This window comes from Opisthorchis viverrini (assembly GCF_000715545.1).
Source record: "Opisthorchis viverrini unplaced genomic scaffold opera_v5_102, whole genome shotgun sequence".
In the NCBI taxonomy this organism is placed as follows: domain Eukaryota; kingdom Metazoa; phylum Platyhelminthes; class Trematoda; order Opisthorchiida; family Opisthorchiidae; genus Opisthorchis; species Opisthorchis viverrini.
The window spans coordinates 412343-430841 of NW_008751761.1; the positions used below are offsets into that span (position 1 = coordinate 412343).

The window sequence follows — 18499 nt, forward strand, 5'->3', positions numbered from 1 at the left end:
CTTTCAGGCGGAATCTACGACACGCACCACTGCAAACACTTCACATTCACATTCGGAAGGAAATGGTAATTTGGCCTCCCGAAAAAGGGTTTATTGATCGTTTGAGTCTGATAAAGTACACGGAAATACAGGTGTAATTGAACCGCAGCTATGCAGCGGATAACCAGGGGACACTGATAAAATGAAATGTGAAACAGGAAACCATTCCCTTGCTCATACAAATAGATATTTCCACAAGTGAGCAACACTCATTTGCAAATTACATTGCTGATAACGAGAATTCCTACCAAATTCCGGTCAACCCGCTCTTTTGTAATATTCAAAGATCAGATCATAGGTGAGCGATTAAGCTGGGATTCACCCGAATCTGCAGATGGGTGTAGTTCATCCTCGTCCAACTGTGACATTCGCCCAGTGTCTCAGATGAAGAAAGCTCGGGGACTGAGATGCTGCAAGGTCGCCCAACCCTAGACAGCATCAGCTGAGTCGCGGTTGGCGGGTTCGAGCCACGGACCTTCTGATCATGATGTCCTTGACTTAACCAACAAGCTATCTCGAACTCAGTGTTCAAGCAGAACATAAGATTGATTAGAAACCAAATGAGTTTCCAGAAGGACGGAAGCAACCGCTTCCAGAACAGTTAAAAGTGGTCTCTCATCAAAATCACAGCTAGTGTCCAGAAAGAAGCCCTCGTGGGAACACCTATAGTCCTAAGCAGGAGACACTGACATTTGATCCGAGAGAGACAGTGAAAAGCTCTGTGTCTTCATAGAGTGGAATCTTCAGGTAAACAGCATTAGACACGAAGTAGACACACGTAAATACACCATGCTCAGGAGAGACAGTAAAACAATCCGGAATTTTCCACTCTGAATAATACAACTAATGCCAATAGAAAAATTGACCAAAAAGGCTTCTGCGGTCGATTAGTTTTCCCGGCGTCAATGCTAACCAGTTTGGTTTGAACATATCATCAGACAGTCACCGAATTGTTCGCTGAGCTGGGCAGTCTGGTTACAAGCGTTCCAACTCCAATCGAGGTGACACGAGCAGTGAAAAATGGGTTGGAGACCTACTGGCCTGAAAAACTGATCATCTTATGCTGGAATGATATGGTTAAGTTTCCACCAGAATTAGCGAATATACACTCATTTGCAAACTAATTTGTTTTTTTTTCGAGAGACTCACCTGGAACCCAGCTGAATCTCTCGTTTATGATGTTCTCAGGCAACTGAATGTGCTGCACCAGGCCGCCTCATGTTTCAGTCGCTACGATATTGGAGATATCGCGATACACGTATATCTTTGTAATGTACCACTTATAAGGTTGTTGAAAATCCGTCGACAGCCCTTTTCCGCCAGAATATTTTGTTTTTTATGAACCGGCTGGCTAAGATACATCTGAGTGGGGCGCACATGAAATAACTTGTACGCATACAAACTGGTTGTCTGGTAGCCTCACCAAGGAATTCCAAAAACTGAACGTCGGTCGCGATTTTTCAATATCATTCATAAGTGGCATGATCAGCATTTCTAAGAAAAACTACGGATGAAATAGATTATTTGCCGGTCCAGCACTATTGAAGATTTCGATTGTATAGTTTCACTGCGATATCCACAAAATCAACGTAACGCGAAATTCATAGCGTAACATCTAATTTTGTGATAAAAGCCGAAAGACTATAATTCAATAGGGGTTTCATCCTGTCAGTGGAGTCTACTTATGCTTAAAAGCGGAGAAGCACTGTAGAGTTTTTCATCCTCATGGGAATCAACCGATTTCATATCATAAGTGGCATGATCAGCATTTCTAAGAAAAACTACGGATGAAATAGATTATTTGCCGGTCCAGCACTATTGAAGATTTCGATTGTATAGTTTCACTGCGATATCCACAAAATCAACGTAACGCGAAATTCATAGCGTAACATCTAATTTTGTGATAAAACCCGAAAGACTATAATTCAATAGGGGTTTCATCCTGTCAGTGGAGTCTACTTATGCTTAAAAGCGGAGAAGCACTGTAGAGTTTTCCATCCTCATGGGAATCAACCGATGTCAGCATCTCAGGAAACTCGGAGAGTTCCGAATCGGTGACCTTCCGTTTGAACACTTGGCCGTTTAGTCACCAGTGGCTGATCAGCAGTGTGATTGGCTCATACTGAGACAGAGCATAGAGGCACATATCCTTCACTAAGGGAAACCGCTTCATGGCTGCTCACGTGTTGACTTCTCAAAAGGAAGTTCCACACATCCAGTGGAATTGTCCTTCCTCTTTCTAATTGGTTTGTACCCTTGGATTCGGTCCAATAGTCGCGGACTCACCAAAGATGGCAAATCCTATCGGAGGAAAACACCGAAAACAAAAATGGTAGCTTCGTGAAGGAAACTACCCACAAGTTGTTTGAAAACTCTTCGACAGCCTTGTGAGTAGTTTCCTTCATGGAAATGTATTGCGATATCTCGAATATCGTACCAACTAAAACATGAGGCGACCTGTGTGCAGCACATTCAGTTGTAGAACATCATAAACGAGAGATTCAGTTGAGTCCCTCGTGAAAACCAAATTGATTTACAAATGAGTGTATTTCTCGAAAATGGTAGCTTCATTGGGTGGATGGTCCGTATCACAAATCCATTCTCCTTGCATTAGAAACCGTCCGGTTGTCATTCCGACCCAGTCAAGCTTTAAAACATCATAAACGGGAGATTCTACTGGATTCCAGGTGTGTCTCCCGTGGAAACCAAATTGATATACACATGAAAGTACTTGTCCAAATACGTCCAATCCGAGTTCAAGTATAACATAAGATTGGCACACACTCGGGGGCTGTGCTCGGCTGACGAACCCCAAGGAGGGCTGTCGAGGAGTTTTCAGCGACCTTATAAGTAGTGTATCACGTCTATGAGGGAAGCTTCCTTTTGAGAAGTTGCTACCTGAGGATCCAGTTAGCATGTCTAACCACGTGATATGGTTTCTGTGACTAAAGATTGGGGGCGCTATAACCTGTCCGAGTGAGAGTTAATCACACTGCTAATCTACCACCCTTGATTGAATAGTTAATTGGTCAACTACTGACCGGTCGCGGGTTCGAAACTTCCTGGAGTTTCTTGAGATACGCGTTGCTTATTACTCCAAATAAGGATGAAATGTCAGTACAGTGCTTCTTTGGTTTTCAGCATAGAATGACAAGACAAAATCTCAGTTGAAGATCACCAAATCTTTTCACTAAATTCGGAGTTCAGGCAAGCATTTTTTCAACTGGAGCTCGGAATCACACCTGAATCTACCTAGGAGACACGTCACATGTAGGTAATGTTGAAGCAAAGTTTGGCTTCCAAAAGGTATTAGAGCTTACTTCCCCCAGATTTTGTGCGAATTTTACGGTAGCCCCAATCCATTAGATGATGGACACTCTCGTATAAACGTATCCACAATTTAGGGACAGAGTGGTAGGATCCCGAAGCCTCCAACACACGGCTTTTTCCCCTCTCCTGTGGAACGCAGACAGCACAGGATTTGCGATCTTTGTTTAGAGTTTTAGCCATAGACAGAAGCACATGGCCACCGAATGCACTCAACAATGAGGTTCAGCAAAATAGTGGACACTCATCTGCCCACTGCCAGGCCAGTCAGAGTGGCGCCTGTGACATCAATGATTTGATTGGTCAGTTAGTTAGCCAATCAGTGAAGAGCTTGCTCACGCGCACATTTCAGCCAAACCGTATCGGCCGAAACGCGCATTCATGTGTTGAACGGCTTGCATACCAGGGAGATTATGCCTAATAATTCATGCACCACACAGTAGTGTCTGATGTTCTCTGACTATGACAAAGGGTCCACTATCAAAACAACTGTACATATTTGTCACTATCTTCGTTGTTGTTACAGCCACTGTTACGGCCGTCACTATAAAGGATATCAGATATATCCGAACGCTTCCACAAAACTCCGTGTTAGTCACCAGACCTCATACCCGCTTAAAAAGGCAACTGGATAGCCAAACGATACCTTTCGCTCAATCCACCGGACTCATCGACTCTCCTGAAAGTCGGACCATTGCAGCTGCTGTTTGCAAAGCCCATTGTCTCAAGGGTTGTGTTGACAACCTGAAGCAAAAAGCAATCACAGATGCGACAGTAAGTTTGTCATTCACTTGAGTTATCCTGGTGCAACTGCTTTTCCTTCCTGATTGGTTCTGGACGGCACACCTTAAATTTCGCGCTGTGGAAAGCTAAGAGAACATCACTCGCTCCCAGATGATGCTTGAGGACTTAGTTTTATCCCGGATTAAATAGAGAGATTTCAGCTTCAGTTGTAAGTGAAACATATGGCATAGTACACGTGAAATCCCCGCTACTGGTTCAAGAGCCATACAGTCTGCAAAGCTCTGTATTTCTCACTAGCACACTGCCCCTCCTTCATATAATCTTGCAATCAAAACCGTTACTATAATTGACTTTCGTGCCCCCTATCAGTTTACTTGTACCTTCTCATCAATAATCGGAGTGAAAAATTCCTTAGTCACTTTCCAGGTGTCCGTAGACGAGGACGAGAGCTTCAAACGATACAATGATAGTCTTGTCTTTTCCTAGTGTCTTTATGGTGTCAGCCTTCAAAGGAAGAAGTATCACTTTGTTCGAATACCCAGAACCGGGGTACAGCGTAGCGCGATCGCGGAAGATCTACAATCGTTTCCTTAGTTTTGGTCAATCGAAACAAGTAGTAGGTTCTCATCCCAATAAGATTTTTCCTGTAGATGAGCTTTGATTGTGCCAGGCATACGTAAGGTTCTACAGCGTAGTATTGAAGCCCATAGCAATGGCAATACGCGTGTGTAGATAAAGTTTAACCCGTATAGTCGAAGCTCCCTAAATGTAGGGCATTATGGAAAAGGTTGTTCCGCAGAACATAAATCTTCATGACAGTCTCCCCGAAGTTGTCGACGATAATAGCGATGGTTGGACCAAACTGCCCAAACGAATCGGAATGATTTATTAACGAACCGGTGCGATTGCGCGGGCTGGATTAAACGTACATGCCTGTCTTTTCCGCATTTATTCTCCGGTCTAAACTGCAAAGTACAATGAAGGGAATTCTGCATTTCTGATGAACAAATAACCTCCGCAACTTAGTCCAATTAAACCACCAATACGGAAGGAACCCGGGGGCGTGGATGAATATTAACTGTCAAACTGCATGACAGCGCAACTGCGTGGTCATCAAACGGACTCGGAAAATAAGGTTTACTTTACACAAATAAAATTTACTCTCAACAAATTTATCAGGATACATGCTGACCATACCTTTTATTCTCAAGCAACAGGGGCTTATTGGATGGAGAGTGCGCAAGTGCATTAAGGGTCGTTAAACTAAAATACAAGTTAACTACTAAAGTGACTGTGCCGATGGCGTACACTACTGAGTAAACATGCAATAGTATGTAGTCCTGTATCAGGTGGAGGAATACATTTTACGGTTGGTTTATTATTGTTTGGTATTCAAATAATATCCAGAGAATTAACGAATTAACTCATCTGCATACCAGTTTGGTTTTGACGGGTATGGATTGTGGAAGAGTTTTCAGTGATCTTACGAGTAGTCTGTTACGTGTATACAATATCCTGGGAATTTCAAAAACTTCGCAAATGATGTTTTTTTTGGTTTCACATCTGATAGCTTGTAACCGCTTAATTTGTGTTCATCCGAGTCCCCTTTCTCTTCACTAAAATGAATGACTGTACAAAGCCCTCCGCTCATTTACACTTTTTTGATAGACTGGTTAAATCCTGCACTCACCGACACGGATATTCTGAGGAATCCTGCTATAGAGAGTTCCTTTCGAGACATTTTGTTGGTCTACGACATCAACATTTTCTTCGCATTTATGTTACGTTACCGTAAGAGTATTTATTTACCGTATTTCCTCCAGTTCTCGCATTCCTGAATACTTCTATGCATCTCCAATCGATAAAATTCAAGTGTCTCAGCCCCTTTCCTGTGAGCTTCCTGTTATAGCAAGTGCCGCACAATATTCAGCTACCTGTAGCCAGTTGTTAATATCATGTCAACACGGTTTGATTGAGTGACAGACTGAGTTTCCGGATATAAGTTAATTATCACGTGATGAATTCTGGCGAAATTTGAATGGCTCCAGGTGGACAACCGATAAACACTACGCAGCTGTTTGTATCTTTACTTTGCCCGTAGCTATTTGTTTGTGTGAAGAGTTTTGGAAATTTTCCACTGAGATTTTGTCATGTAACTGAAGCGAGTCCGTTTCCTCATCAGTGCGAGGGTCACGAAACTCCAGAAGGGAGTTTTGAACCCGCTAACATTTCGAACACCGATCGACCATGGTCGTCGGCTGACGAGGGTTGTGATTAACTCACAAGATCTGATCCCTAATCATGAATCCACATCACGTGGTCACATATTGACCGGCTTCTCGAGTGATAACTTCTCAGACTCACGTTTCACTCATCGTTTCCTTTGAGCAATGGGTGGCCGATCGGCGGTGCGAATATCGGCCCATGGGTATACCAGTTCATCGCACCCTGTCTGGTACTGTGTTTCTGAGTTTTCCCACCAGGTTACTTTGGTCTTGAAAGAAACCGAAGAACTTAGATTTCATTATTTGATGGATGAATGGATCAATTACCGAAAGACAAAGTGGCGTGCTTTGTCGATTATTTCCGACAAGTTTGTAACAGCACTGGGGAGTTTGTCGGTTTGCCAGTACTGGTGGATCGTACGACCGATTTGTAAGAATAACAGTGATCTGTTCGGTGAGAGCAACCACGCAAATAACTTGAGGCCATTTTGAAGGAACGTTTGCCACGTGGGCCTCGTCTCACGTTCTGCTGACACGTGTTACTTCTCGGTCGGACTGATTCGACGGTAACGCCTTGAAGGCTCATCAAAGTCATTTTCGTTGTCATCAGTGTGACTACACCTCATAGATCAAAAGCATCCGGAATGAAATTCTTGTAAATTGTTTGCTTTTTGGGCGTGTCTTGACCGCACGATGCGAGTTTGAACAAAAACTCATATGTACAGAGATACCTTCCGTAGCTTGGTTCAATTTCGGGACTAAGTTACGCACAAAAGTAGCTCTAAACTAGACAGAGTTCTTTAGTCTCTTGTTCATTTGAAAACCTGATCAGAGCATACAGCGACGAACCTAAGAATAGTGACTAACAAGCAGACAGACAGGAACCGGTCCCATCTTTTCCTGCATCCGATCACACACAGGTCCTTTCATTCAGGTGGGCGAGATTTGCAAGTCGCATCAGCAACATGTCAACATGTCTGATCTAAAGTTGTCCATCCTCAAACACATTGTCGGCAGTGCCTGTGATGTTGGCGGTTTCCACCTGACAGCGTCTGTGTTCAACCGACAAATTTATCCGCTCCTCACGCGTCTCTGCCTGACGGATTTTCGCCGCGGAATTTGGCCACAAACGGCCGCACTTATCCGTCTGACAATATTCCACATTGATCTACATCGCGCTTGGATACGGTATTTTCTATCCAGACTAATAATTTTGAAGAAACCATCTGACAAATGTTTCCTGTAGGTCGCTGTGGTGGTGGTGGTGGGGGGTTCGTCGGCGAGGTTACTAATTATCTCATCCAAACTGCTTGAGGAAAATTTTCTCCAAAGTTATGCAGTGCACTTTCTTCTACTTTGTGTGGAAAGGGTGAGCTGATAGAGCGTTTTTTTTATCAGATTCTACTGCTTAAATTGTTTGTGATATTCTTTGACTCAATTGGCTGCACCAGATCGTTTCTTGTTCTCCACTTGGCACGAGGTCTGCAGTATATTTTACTGGCATGGCGTGCTACTGATAAGGTTGCTGATAACTGCTCGCCCCCGTTGTGCACGGCTTGCAGACAACTTTCTTTTGTTATCAGATTGATCGATCTTGCCAAGTGGAACACGAGGCCTGCTTTGTGCAACACATTCGAAAAATATCCCGCTCCTCACGCGTCTCTGCCTGACGGATTTTCGCCGCGGAATTTGGCCACAAACGGCCGCACTTATCCGTCTGACAATATTCCACATTGATCTACATCGCGCTTGGATACGGTATTTTCTATCCAGACTAATAATTTTGAAGAAACCATCTGACAAATGTTTCCTGTAGGTCGCTGTGGTGGTGGTGGTGGGGGGTTCGTCGGCGAGGTTACTAATTATCTCATCCAAACTGCTTGAGGAAAATTTTCTCCAAAGTTATGCAGTGCACTTTCTTCTACTTTGTGTGGAAAGGGTGAGCTGATAGAGCGTTTTTTTTATCAGATTCTACTGCTTAAATTGTTTGTGATATTCTTTGACTCAATTGGCTGCACCAGATCGTTTCTTGTTCTCCACTTGGCACGAGGTCTGCAGTATATTTTACTGGCATGGCGTGCTACTGATAAGGTTGCTGATAACTGCTCGCCCCCGTTGTGCACGGCTTGCAGACAACTTTCTTTTGTTATCAGATTGATCGATCTTGCCAAGTGGAACACGAGGCCTGCTTTGTGCAACACATTCGGTTGAAAAATATCATGAACAGGTGATTTGATTGAGTAGTCTTGTTAACACCTGTCCAATGCGCAGATGAGTTCATTTCATTGATTACGCTCGGGGACAGCGACTACCTGTTGAGCTCCAAGAAGGAAGAAGCCGGCCGTGGATTGTTAAAGATCTTCGACCAACCGTATGAGTAGTGTGTTATGTCAAAGAAACACTCGTCTAATACACTCGTTTGCAAATCAATTTGGTTTTCACGAGAGACTCAACTGAACCTCTCGTTTATGGCATTCTACAACTGAATGTGCTGCACACAGGCCGCCTCATGTTTCATTTGGCACGATAGTCGAGATATCGCAGTCTATTTTCATAAAGGAAACTACTCACAAGGTTGCTGAAAACTCTTCGACAGCCCATGACCGGTTTCGCCCTCTATAGGGCACGCCCGCCCCCGGAGTTGCCGTCAACCTTATGTTCTACTTGAATGAGTGTATTTATCGAAAGCAGTCCAATTTAGGCTCAAATGAAACATAAGGTTGACGGAAACTCGGGGACTGTGCCTACCTGATGAGCCTCAAGAAGGGCAAAACCAGTCGTGGGCTGTCGATGAGTTTTCAGCAACCTTGTGAGTAGTTTCCTTCATGAAAATCACTCGTATATTTCTCAGATATCATCTCTCATTTATAATTAGGTTAGCAGCACAGGTAACGCTGTAAAATGAAGATGAATAGACATTATCGAACGGCAACCAGGGGAACAGTTTAAACGAGACTATTACGCGTTTAGAGCATAATAAATCGATCAGAGATTAGTGGTGCAACACGGCGTCTTTTGTTTAACCAACTCACAAACGGGGATAACATTAACGGCTGATGTGGACGGATTAACCATAGTCCGGCCAACATTAGCGGACAAAGCACAAATGGAGCTTTCTTCTGGCCAAATGCTAAGTAGTAGTAATATCGCACAGATTCATAGCGTGGACAGTCTCAGGGGAGAACATCACCGGATAATCACCGTCAGCTTTTGATGTTCTTTGCCAATTATCTATTGTTTATTTGTGCGAGCGCTCGCTACGTTTGATGTCTTCAGCCACACACACACACACCACCACCTGCCCGCCCAATCTCCGTAACGTACTGGATTTCGCTCGCTTGGGCCTAGTGATGTCCTTCATACCGTCGGCGGCACCTGGGTGACGCCCACCTGGGCTATAATAACGATAAAGGCAGTAGTAGTTCTGTTATTACGCCTTAATGTGGTTCACAATGAGGTCGATTGGCATCGGGATTTAGTACGGCTTAGAACTGTTCTCATTTGGCGACTATGAATAAAACTCACCGATAAATTTGCTTTACACCAAGATGGACGGAAGACAATGGACAATAGCATTGGTGATACGAGGGCACCGAAAAAAGGATAATCAGAAGCGACACTTGCACATCATTGGTCCGTTCCAAGCTGTCATGTGACTCTGTTAGGTAATCAGCTGATCGCTGACGTTCCACCGAGCTTGTCAATTAGGTTGCGCACTGATGATATCGCTTTGATTGGTGACGAAATATTTTCACGCTAAGTGCCAGGTTCGGCGAACAGATTAACGACTATCTGATCAGCCACCAATGAGGGCACACGAGTTAGCAGTATCCTAGTTTACTGTTGACCCTCAACAATGGTGGTACATATGTCCACACCTTCGATGTATTTGGTGACCTTTTGGTGTTCGCATCGCGCTGCAAGTCACGGATGGCCTCATAGCAAATTCTTGAAGGGACTCTTATTCTCACGTGCAGCAATCATCCATATTGTGATTGATAGGCTGGTGCTTGCGATGAGCCACCGCTCCATGTTGCATGTGAGAATAAGGAAAACGTGACAGAAACTAACTTCACTGTAACTGCCTAGCCGATTTGCAAAGTAAAATATAGGTCTGTAATGTACTACTCATAAGGTTGCTGAAGATCCATCGACAACCCATGACTGGTTTCGCCCTTTTTGGGGCTCATCAGGTAGGCGCAGTCCCCGAGTTTCCGCCAACTTGAAACCAAATTGCACGAAGTTAGCGAATATACACTCATTTGCCTGGAAACATCACAAACGAGAGGTTCAGCTGGGTTCCAGGTGAGTCTCTCGAAAAACCAAATTAGTTTGCAAATGAGTGTATATTCGCTAACATATAGATCCGTCAACGTAGAAATTGGTATTTAAGTAGTAAGAAGTCTGATGAAACCTCGAAAAAAATCGTTCAACTGTAACACCCTTCCGGTGCCTAGCTGTCATGTCACCCGAAGAAAGCACGAGGGCTGGGATACTTCCAGGGTGCCCAAGCCTAAACAGGGTAAGTCGAGAGACAAAGGTCGGGTTAGAACCACGGAACTTCCGGTCAGTAAGTTCGCGCCGTAACCAGTTGAGACATCTTGCCCCCAGTTTGATGAATACTCAGTGAGATGATGCGTGCTCATTAACCCCATACATGCTGATACATTAAGAAAATGTACTCTGATATATTTAAAATAGTTCTAACTAGGCGATTTTCGTATGTGCAGATGACAATTGAGTGTATATCCGTCAAAAACAAGCCTAGTGGCCTTAATGTAAACAATAGAATAGCTGATCTACGCTTCTCGGTGATGTTTCGTAAAACGATTCTGCTGGAGTGTAACCTCAACAGACGAAAATGAGTATTTTGTGTCTCAATGTTTATGTTTCGTGACAATATTCATTTGTCGTGCCTGTAAACCGCCGCTCTGTGTTCTCTTCACCCCGCGTGCCTGTTATTCGGCATTTGATGCCACTTTTTGCACCACCTTTGTCTTCATTTTTCATTCCGTTGAGGGCAGATGTCAGTTTGCAGTTGGCCAAGTAGCCCCACACCCCGCGTGCCTGTTATTCGGCATTTGATGCAACTTTTTACACCACCTTTGTCTTCATTTTTCATTCTGTTGAGGACAGATGTCAGTTTGCAGTTGACCAAGTAGCACCACATTCCGACCACATATAACAGCGACGAAACGATTTGAATTTCAAATTTGATTGTCACCAGTTCTTACCTACGATGGCTGTTGTCCCCGTATGCAAACCGATTATTTGCTCTGGTGTTGTCACCCAGACCCAGGTGCAGGACGAGGTCGGTGGTCCGTGCGGACCACGGGCATAGAAGCACCTATCATTAGTGACGGTCCCTAATACCGATGTTACTGGCTAATTTGAATTTTAAAACCTCTGTTTGTTGATGCAACAAGTTACAGGTCAGAGAAACGGAAGAATAGAAAGGCAGAACCCTATTCTCACGCAGTGAAGTCTTTAGAACATCACAATGACCGAGTTCACTCTAGCTGTCACAAGAAAATTTGAAAATGACTGCTGCTCTTGTCGTTAACCCTATTTGTGTGTGTGTGTGTGTGTGTGTGTGTGTGTGTGTGCAAGCCCTGTTCCAGCATACAATAAACTATTTGTTACCTAGCAATGACGGCAAATCAAAACGACTGTTTTTTACTGATCAAGTGGCTGTTGTCCAGTGCGGCAAGGTTGCAAACTTCCGTCACTGAGCGAGGAGATTTCATCGCAGTACATCATCGAGCTATTTATCCACGAAAATACAATAAGTCTAATATGACGTCGTCGATTCTAATCGTATTACTTTTGGTTGTGGAAATAAACGTTTTCACTTGATTGAACGCACTGCACATAAGGTTGCCAAAACACTTTCGGCGGTTCTTCCCTTCTTGGAGCTCATCAGGTAGGCGATTTGATGGAGTTTTCGCCAGTTTTATGTTGGCAAATACGCTGTTTTGTATTTAACACTACGAGTGACTCACTTGAATTTACGATATTCTTGGGCCCCTCATATTTCATTTGGCACGGTATTCTTGAAAGGCGCCCAACTATGATTCCGAGGAGAGGCGAACCCAACATGGTACTGCCGAATAGTTTTCAGCAACCTTATGAGTAGTATGCTTCAACAAGAAAACATACCTCGAATATCGTACCGTTTGCAACGTTAGACGGTCTTTTTTTGGCATATTCAGTTAAGGGCTATCATAAAAGGGGGGTTCTGTTCGATCATCACCAAGTTACCACGAACTTAGTTCAAAATGGGTGTAGCATGCATAAACAAGCATTTGTCGGGAGGCTCGTTGTTTACTGAAATAGAAGCTGATGAAAAACGGATGAGGGAACGTCTTCGGTTGACTTTACAGGTTGACAAATAACATGAATAAGACAGAACTTATTGCCTACTTTGGATGCAAATGAACAACTGACTCGTGACTGGTGAAACCGTGTGTTGTGTGTTGTGTGCGTGTATGCAGAATCGGATGCAGTCGCTGTACGATGTCCACGGACTCGGAAGTTCACATTATGTAGTATGACGGAGCTCACAACTCGCACCTCAACCTGAGTCTACGGGAAAAGTGGAAAAAGGAAGCTGAGTTCGTAGCCCTCGAACCGCTGCTTCAGACTTGTGGCCCAGCGGTTCATGCATTCAGATAGAACAAACACTAACCTAGATGTTGCATAAAAACATACTACAGAATTTCTCATAGCAGAATGCCAAACCGTAGTGATATCCAAAGAGTGCCGAAGCAGAGGGCTTTCGACAGGTTATCAATGTCATTCAGGGAAACATTCTGTCAGTTCCCCCATGCAGGCCTTTGATCAATCAACAGACGTGTGTTCATATATTGTGTGTTGGCTTTGGCGAATTCAGACTCTAGCTAGATGAATGTTTCACACATAAATGCATCCATCCATAAGCAGCTGTTTAATTGGCCAGCCATCTGGCTAAATAAAACGACCTCAAAACCGGTAGGTTTCAGACATCAAAACATCAAAATGCTGCCTAGTTGGACAATCCAGGCGGTTTTCGCCAACTAATCTCATTTGCACACTAATTTGGTTTTTAACGGGAAACTCAACTGAATCCAGCTGAATCTCCCGTTTTATACTAGTCGGAGAGTTTTTCAGCAACCTTATGAGTAATGTGTTGCGTCTAGACAATCCAGGCGGTAGTCCCACTGAGCACGAAGACTTGATTCTCAGAAGCATTTTCTCGGTATAACAACTTTGAGTTGAAGTTCCCACATTACTTTCCTTGGCAAGTGGGGCAGACGCCGAGTTGGCAATCATTTTTCTAGCGGAAGGTAATTATAGGGCATTAATCAGTGGTTGCCACTACAAGGAATGGCGCCGGTTAAAAATGCCAGTATACTAGTGACTACCAACGCCGTCCTGAATTCGCAGAATACTGGTTTCGAACGTAAACCAACGATAACAGACAAGAGAATCGAGTCAGGTGTTGTGGTGAATTATGAATGCCCCTACGCTTTCCGCTTTCCACTGGCTACCATCGCTTTGTTGTTCCCCCCACCTCTTTTTCTGGTTTGACCGTGATGCTGAAGACGACTGATCGTGTGTCCGGTGCTTAGACCAGTCGGTCACGAGAGTCTGTCATACACTTTTCTACCAGTGAATGACCTCCTAACTGGAAAAACTCCTCTCTAAAAGCATATGCAAATTGAGTGTGAACCCACGAAATGGGCATCTCGTAAAACTCCGGTGAAATCGGACATACTGTGATGTGGACGTAGCGCTCGTTCGCTTTGCTAATATCCCGCTTTCGGAGCCGGAATAGTCAACTTTCCGCGTCTCAGCTGTGGGAATTTTCACTGCTACTGTTTGTTTATCCACCAACTGGGTCTAGTATTGCTTGTTGCTCATTATTGGATCTGTTTGGGACAGGAGAACTAAGCTGTACATCCGATCCATCACAAAGGTTCTTAGTCCAGAGGAAGACTCAAGTTCACAAGATGAACGAAACTCCCATGTGACAAGTCGTTCCTCGAGGAGCTGGTCAACGCTTGTGATGTGGTTCTCATGGTTAAAGGATGAGTGGCGTTGTATCCCAACGGCGAGTTGACCACACTGCTGATCAGCCACTCGTGGTCGAAAAGTTAGGTGTTCACACTACTGACAGAAAGGCAGTGGGTTAGAAACTCTGGAGTTGCATGAGATGCACCCCGCTGACAATGCCGACTGAGGATGAAACGGTTGTATAGTACTGTTCACAGTTCATACCATAAACTGGTTCCCACTGAGTCTCCCGCAAAACCGAATTTGCTTGCAGCTGAGTGTATTTCGCTAATTTCGTACAATTTGGGTTCAAGTGGAACATGAGGTTACTGGACACTCGGTGGCTGTGCCTACCTGATGAGCCTCAAGAACGATGAAACTGGTCGTGGGCTGTCGAAACATTTTCAGCAACGTTATGAGTAGTACATTACAAAGATATACATGTATCGCGATATTTCAAATACCGTAGCGACTGAAACATGAGGCGGCCTGGTGCAGCACGCTTCAAAACATCATAAACGAGAGATTCAGCTGGGTTCTAGGTGAGTCCCCCGAAAAAACTAATTTGATTGCAATTGAGTGTATTTCGCTAAGTTCACATGGTTGCTTGGACGTTTTCAGCAACCCTATCAGTAGTATGTTCATCTGGATCATTTGGCCGATGGCAGACAGTCAGATGAAAGGGGGGACCTTCCAGCGGAGTAGACGATAAGTACCAATTAGACCAAATATGTTTAAGTCAAAACAGGGTGGCTCAACTACCTTGAACAGGTTGTTTTATAAATGTCGCGTGAACGATACTCCATCACTCTGGCTTGATTGGATGTTCAAGTAGCTGTCCGTCCACTAAGCGACATAAAACAACCACAGCCGTCAATCATCTCCGAGACTGTCGGCTTTGGTTGACGCACACCAGCTGAGTGCCACTCAACAACAAAGGTTGAGCAAGATCGAACAAGTTATGATTGACATACTTATTTTCGTTGAGACAAATTAACATAAGCGGTTGATGAGCCACTCTTGATATAAACTTAACGCCGCTGCCCGTGATAGTCGCGATCATCTGGTTTGAGAATCAGCTCGACTTTTATGTTGGTCCCACAACGATTGGTGGGCATTCGCTCGTCAGTTTGTATCCATATTCCACCGCTTTGGTATGACAGGCCTAGCACTTCAGATGCACCGGGGATTGACTGAGGACACCTTTTGTTAAAAGCGGTTCAATGCTACTGGGACTTGACGGTTGTTCAGTCCATCTACTTGGCTGTGGGTAAACACCTACTGTATGTCAGGTTCAAATGCCGATCGATAAGCCCGGTCGTATGGATGCTGTAAATTTGCTTTGCTGCTCCCGACGATGCAACCACGTATCGCTGCTGGACCGATAGAGATGAGACCATGGGCGAGTTTGTTACAATCCCTTTCGTGCGGACAATGAAGAATTAACGAGTTGTGAGCTTGCTCTGCTTTTTTGAACAGCCGTTGTTTTTCTCAGCTGGGATAGGTCTACATGTTCATCAGTGGTCTCATTGCCAGAGGCTGCGGAACACGCATCATCTAAACCAAACACACCAGCCAAAGATTCTGAAAAATCTTTGATTAGGGTATTCCGTCTAGACTGTGATAACCTGCCTATCATACCAATTGAAACACAAGTCGGTCTTGTACAGCGCATTCAATGGAAGAACATCATAAACGAAAATCTGAGCTGTATTCACTTGAGCCACCCAAATCTTTCGAAATGGGTCTATCGATCAGCGACTGTCTGTATCGCACAGCATACTTCGCCCTTCACATGACCTCATTCTGTGATTGGATGGTAGAAATGAGCGTCTCGTGGCCTTACCAGTGAACTGCAATCGATAGCCCCAGGCCTTTAATTCCCAAAGTCCTGAAAAGTTTCAATCAATAATTGGATACTGGAATTTGGCAAACTGGAGATTCATTTACAACATTTACACTGTAGACAAATGATGTGTCTACATTCATATATGGACAAATCGTATTGTCCAAAAATTGTTTCCCAATCTACATTGGCTCTCATTGGCTATTGCGTTTACCCTAATTTCCGATGATGGAGTTTAAGATAGTTTTACGTTGAACTTAACGGTTTGCTGGTGAACTGGTGCGCGGTAGCTCTGATTCAAGAGGGTCGTTGCACAGGCAGTTACGCAATGCGTTTAGATATTCCTAAACTGTTCTCCCTGTTTCTCTGTATCAATCTATCTGATTTTTTTCTCATTTGATAGCAAGCTTTCTATAAATTGGCATCCAGTCCTAAGCAAACACTTGCTTAGTCCATTTTTATCATTCCGGTAGATAGATGACAGACGGGAACTGTTAGCTGAGTGACTTGGAAGCTTTGACTACCTGATGCGTGAGACAGTATGCCAGCGATAAACATGCCTTTCCTACAATCGCTCACATCCAACGAAACTCTTAATCAGCCAATCCACTGATTTTTGACATGACTTTCACAACTGATGTCTTCGAGAGGGGAAGTTTTTTGTTTGGGTTCAAGTAGAACATAAGGTTGACGGAAACCGGGGACTGCGCCTACCTGATGAGCCCCGAAAAGGGCGAAACCGGTCGTGGGCCGTCGACGGTTTTCAGCAAACTTATGAGTACGTTATAAGTACATTACAAAGATATACAAGTTCTTTGTTTGTTTGACAGTGTCTCTGTGATCATTCTATCATCAAACGAGTGTCGTTTGCTGCAGGTTTAGTTTATTTTATCATTTCCGCTAATACTTGGCAATTTTGTCAAAGTGTACTCGTGATCGCTAGGTAAGGACTCGCGTGAAGTCCTTTGGCCCCAAATTAGTTCTGGCAATATCCGGCTTGTGCGGTGATTCAGCAACTTTTCACCCCAGGTCGTACCACCCTCACTCTTGCCGGGGCTGTCTCGTTTTATCAACTCCCCCGTCTCATTCATTTGATGTCGCAACGTTCACACCCTCTTGTCACCACCAGTTTCCGGTTTCACACTTTCGACTGCATTTAACCCAGTAGATTAGCCTTATGATAATTTTGATGGATTCTGGAATGTGCTGTCCTGTCATACTTTGATTCATTAGTGTTCCAAGTTATTCCACGAGAATTTCACTGAATTCCAGTGTGAATGTGGCAGGGGGGCAAGGAATTCTGTTTGCCGTGTGATACCTAGCCTCGTGGATTGCTTCACGTGCTTCCTACATCCGGTCTTCAAATTCGTGCAGAGAAAATATGTTCACATACTGAAACTACTCATAAGGTTGCTGAAAACTCTCTGACAACCTTGTGAGTAGTTTCCTGTATGAAAATATACTGCGATATCTCGAATATGGTACCAAATGAAACATGAGGTGACCTTTGTGTAGCGCATTCAGTTGAAGGATAGGTTAGACGGGTACATCAGCTGGGATTTAGTTGAGTTTGCCCCGTTGAAACTGAATCGACGTGCAAATCAGTGAGTATATTCCATGAAATCGATAAATTCTTGTGCGCTGGACTTGCTGAAACTGGATTGCATTACACTATCCTATTTCTAGAAGTATTTATGAGGAGAGAGTGGTCCAAATTGGCTTTACTTGGTCCAACACACGTGTTAGAATTTGTGAGAAATATGGCTAATAGCGATCAGTCGGAGGTGTTCCTAACGTTTCAAGTTTCCCAAGGGGAGCTTAATAGTACTCGGGCGCTGAGCCGAGATGGCTCAGCTGGAAAGTCTGTCGTTGGATCGCAAGCCCCGCATCTCAACTGTTCTTGTCTGGACTCGGGCAATCTGGCGGTAGCACGGTCTTTGTGCTTGCATCATGTGGCTCGGCAGATACTGGGGAACGACTCAGGCACTGGACTCAAACGTTTTACTGGTGGTGTGCACCGGCGTTTTGCAGCACACATTTCGTCAAATAGTGTGCACAATCCCTTTACTGGAGAGATGCACGCCGTCATTTGGCTATCCTACGGGGCCCATTAACCGCACAATAGTATTACCTGCAAAACCTTTTAGTGTGGAGTCAAACGTTTTGCGCCAAAATGTTGCATTCTGTTGTGTGTGTTCTCAAACAAAAGACCACCCTAATTTACGTTCAAATTCTTGCAGCTCACCAAATTTCCTTCTCCACGGAAGCAATCATACCTCTGGCG

General features: G+C 44.2%; 1 protein-coding gene across 1 annotated transcript in view; it reads left to right on the forward strand.

Annotated features, from left to right (window-relative positions):
• Window positions 1-18499, forward strand: part of T265_13798 (hypothetical protein) — a gene marked incomplete at both ends in the record, with an annotated part of 81549 nt that overhangs the window by 1096 nt on the left and 61954 nt on the right. The window contains one exon of the mRNA XM_009170578.1: window positions 3893-4140. Within this exon, the coding sequence (XP_009168842.1) occupies window positions 3893-4140 (248 nt within the window). The remainder of the gene's footprint in view (window positions 1-3892; window positions 4141-18499) is intronic.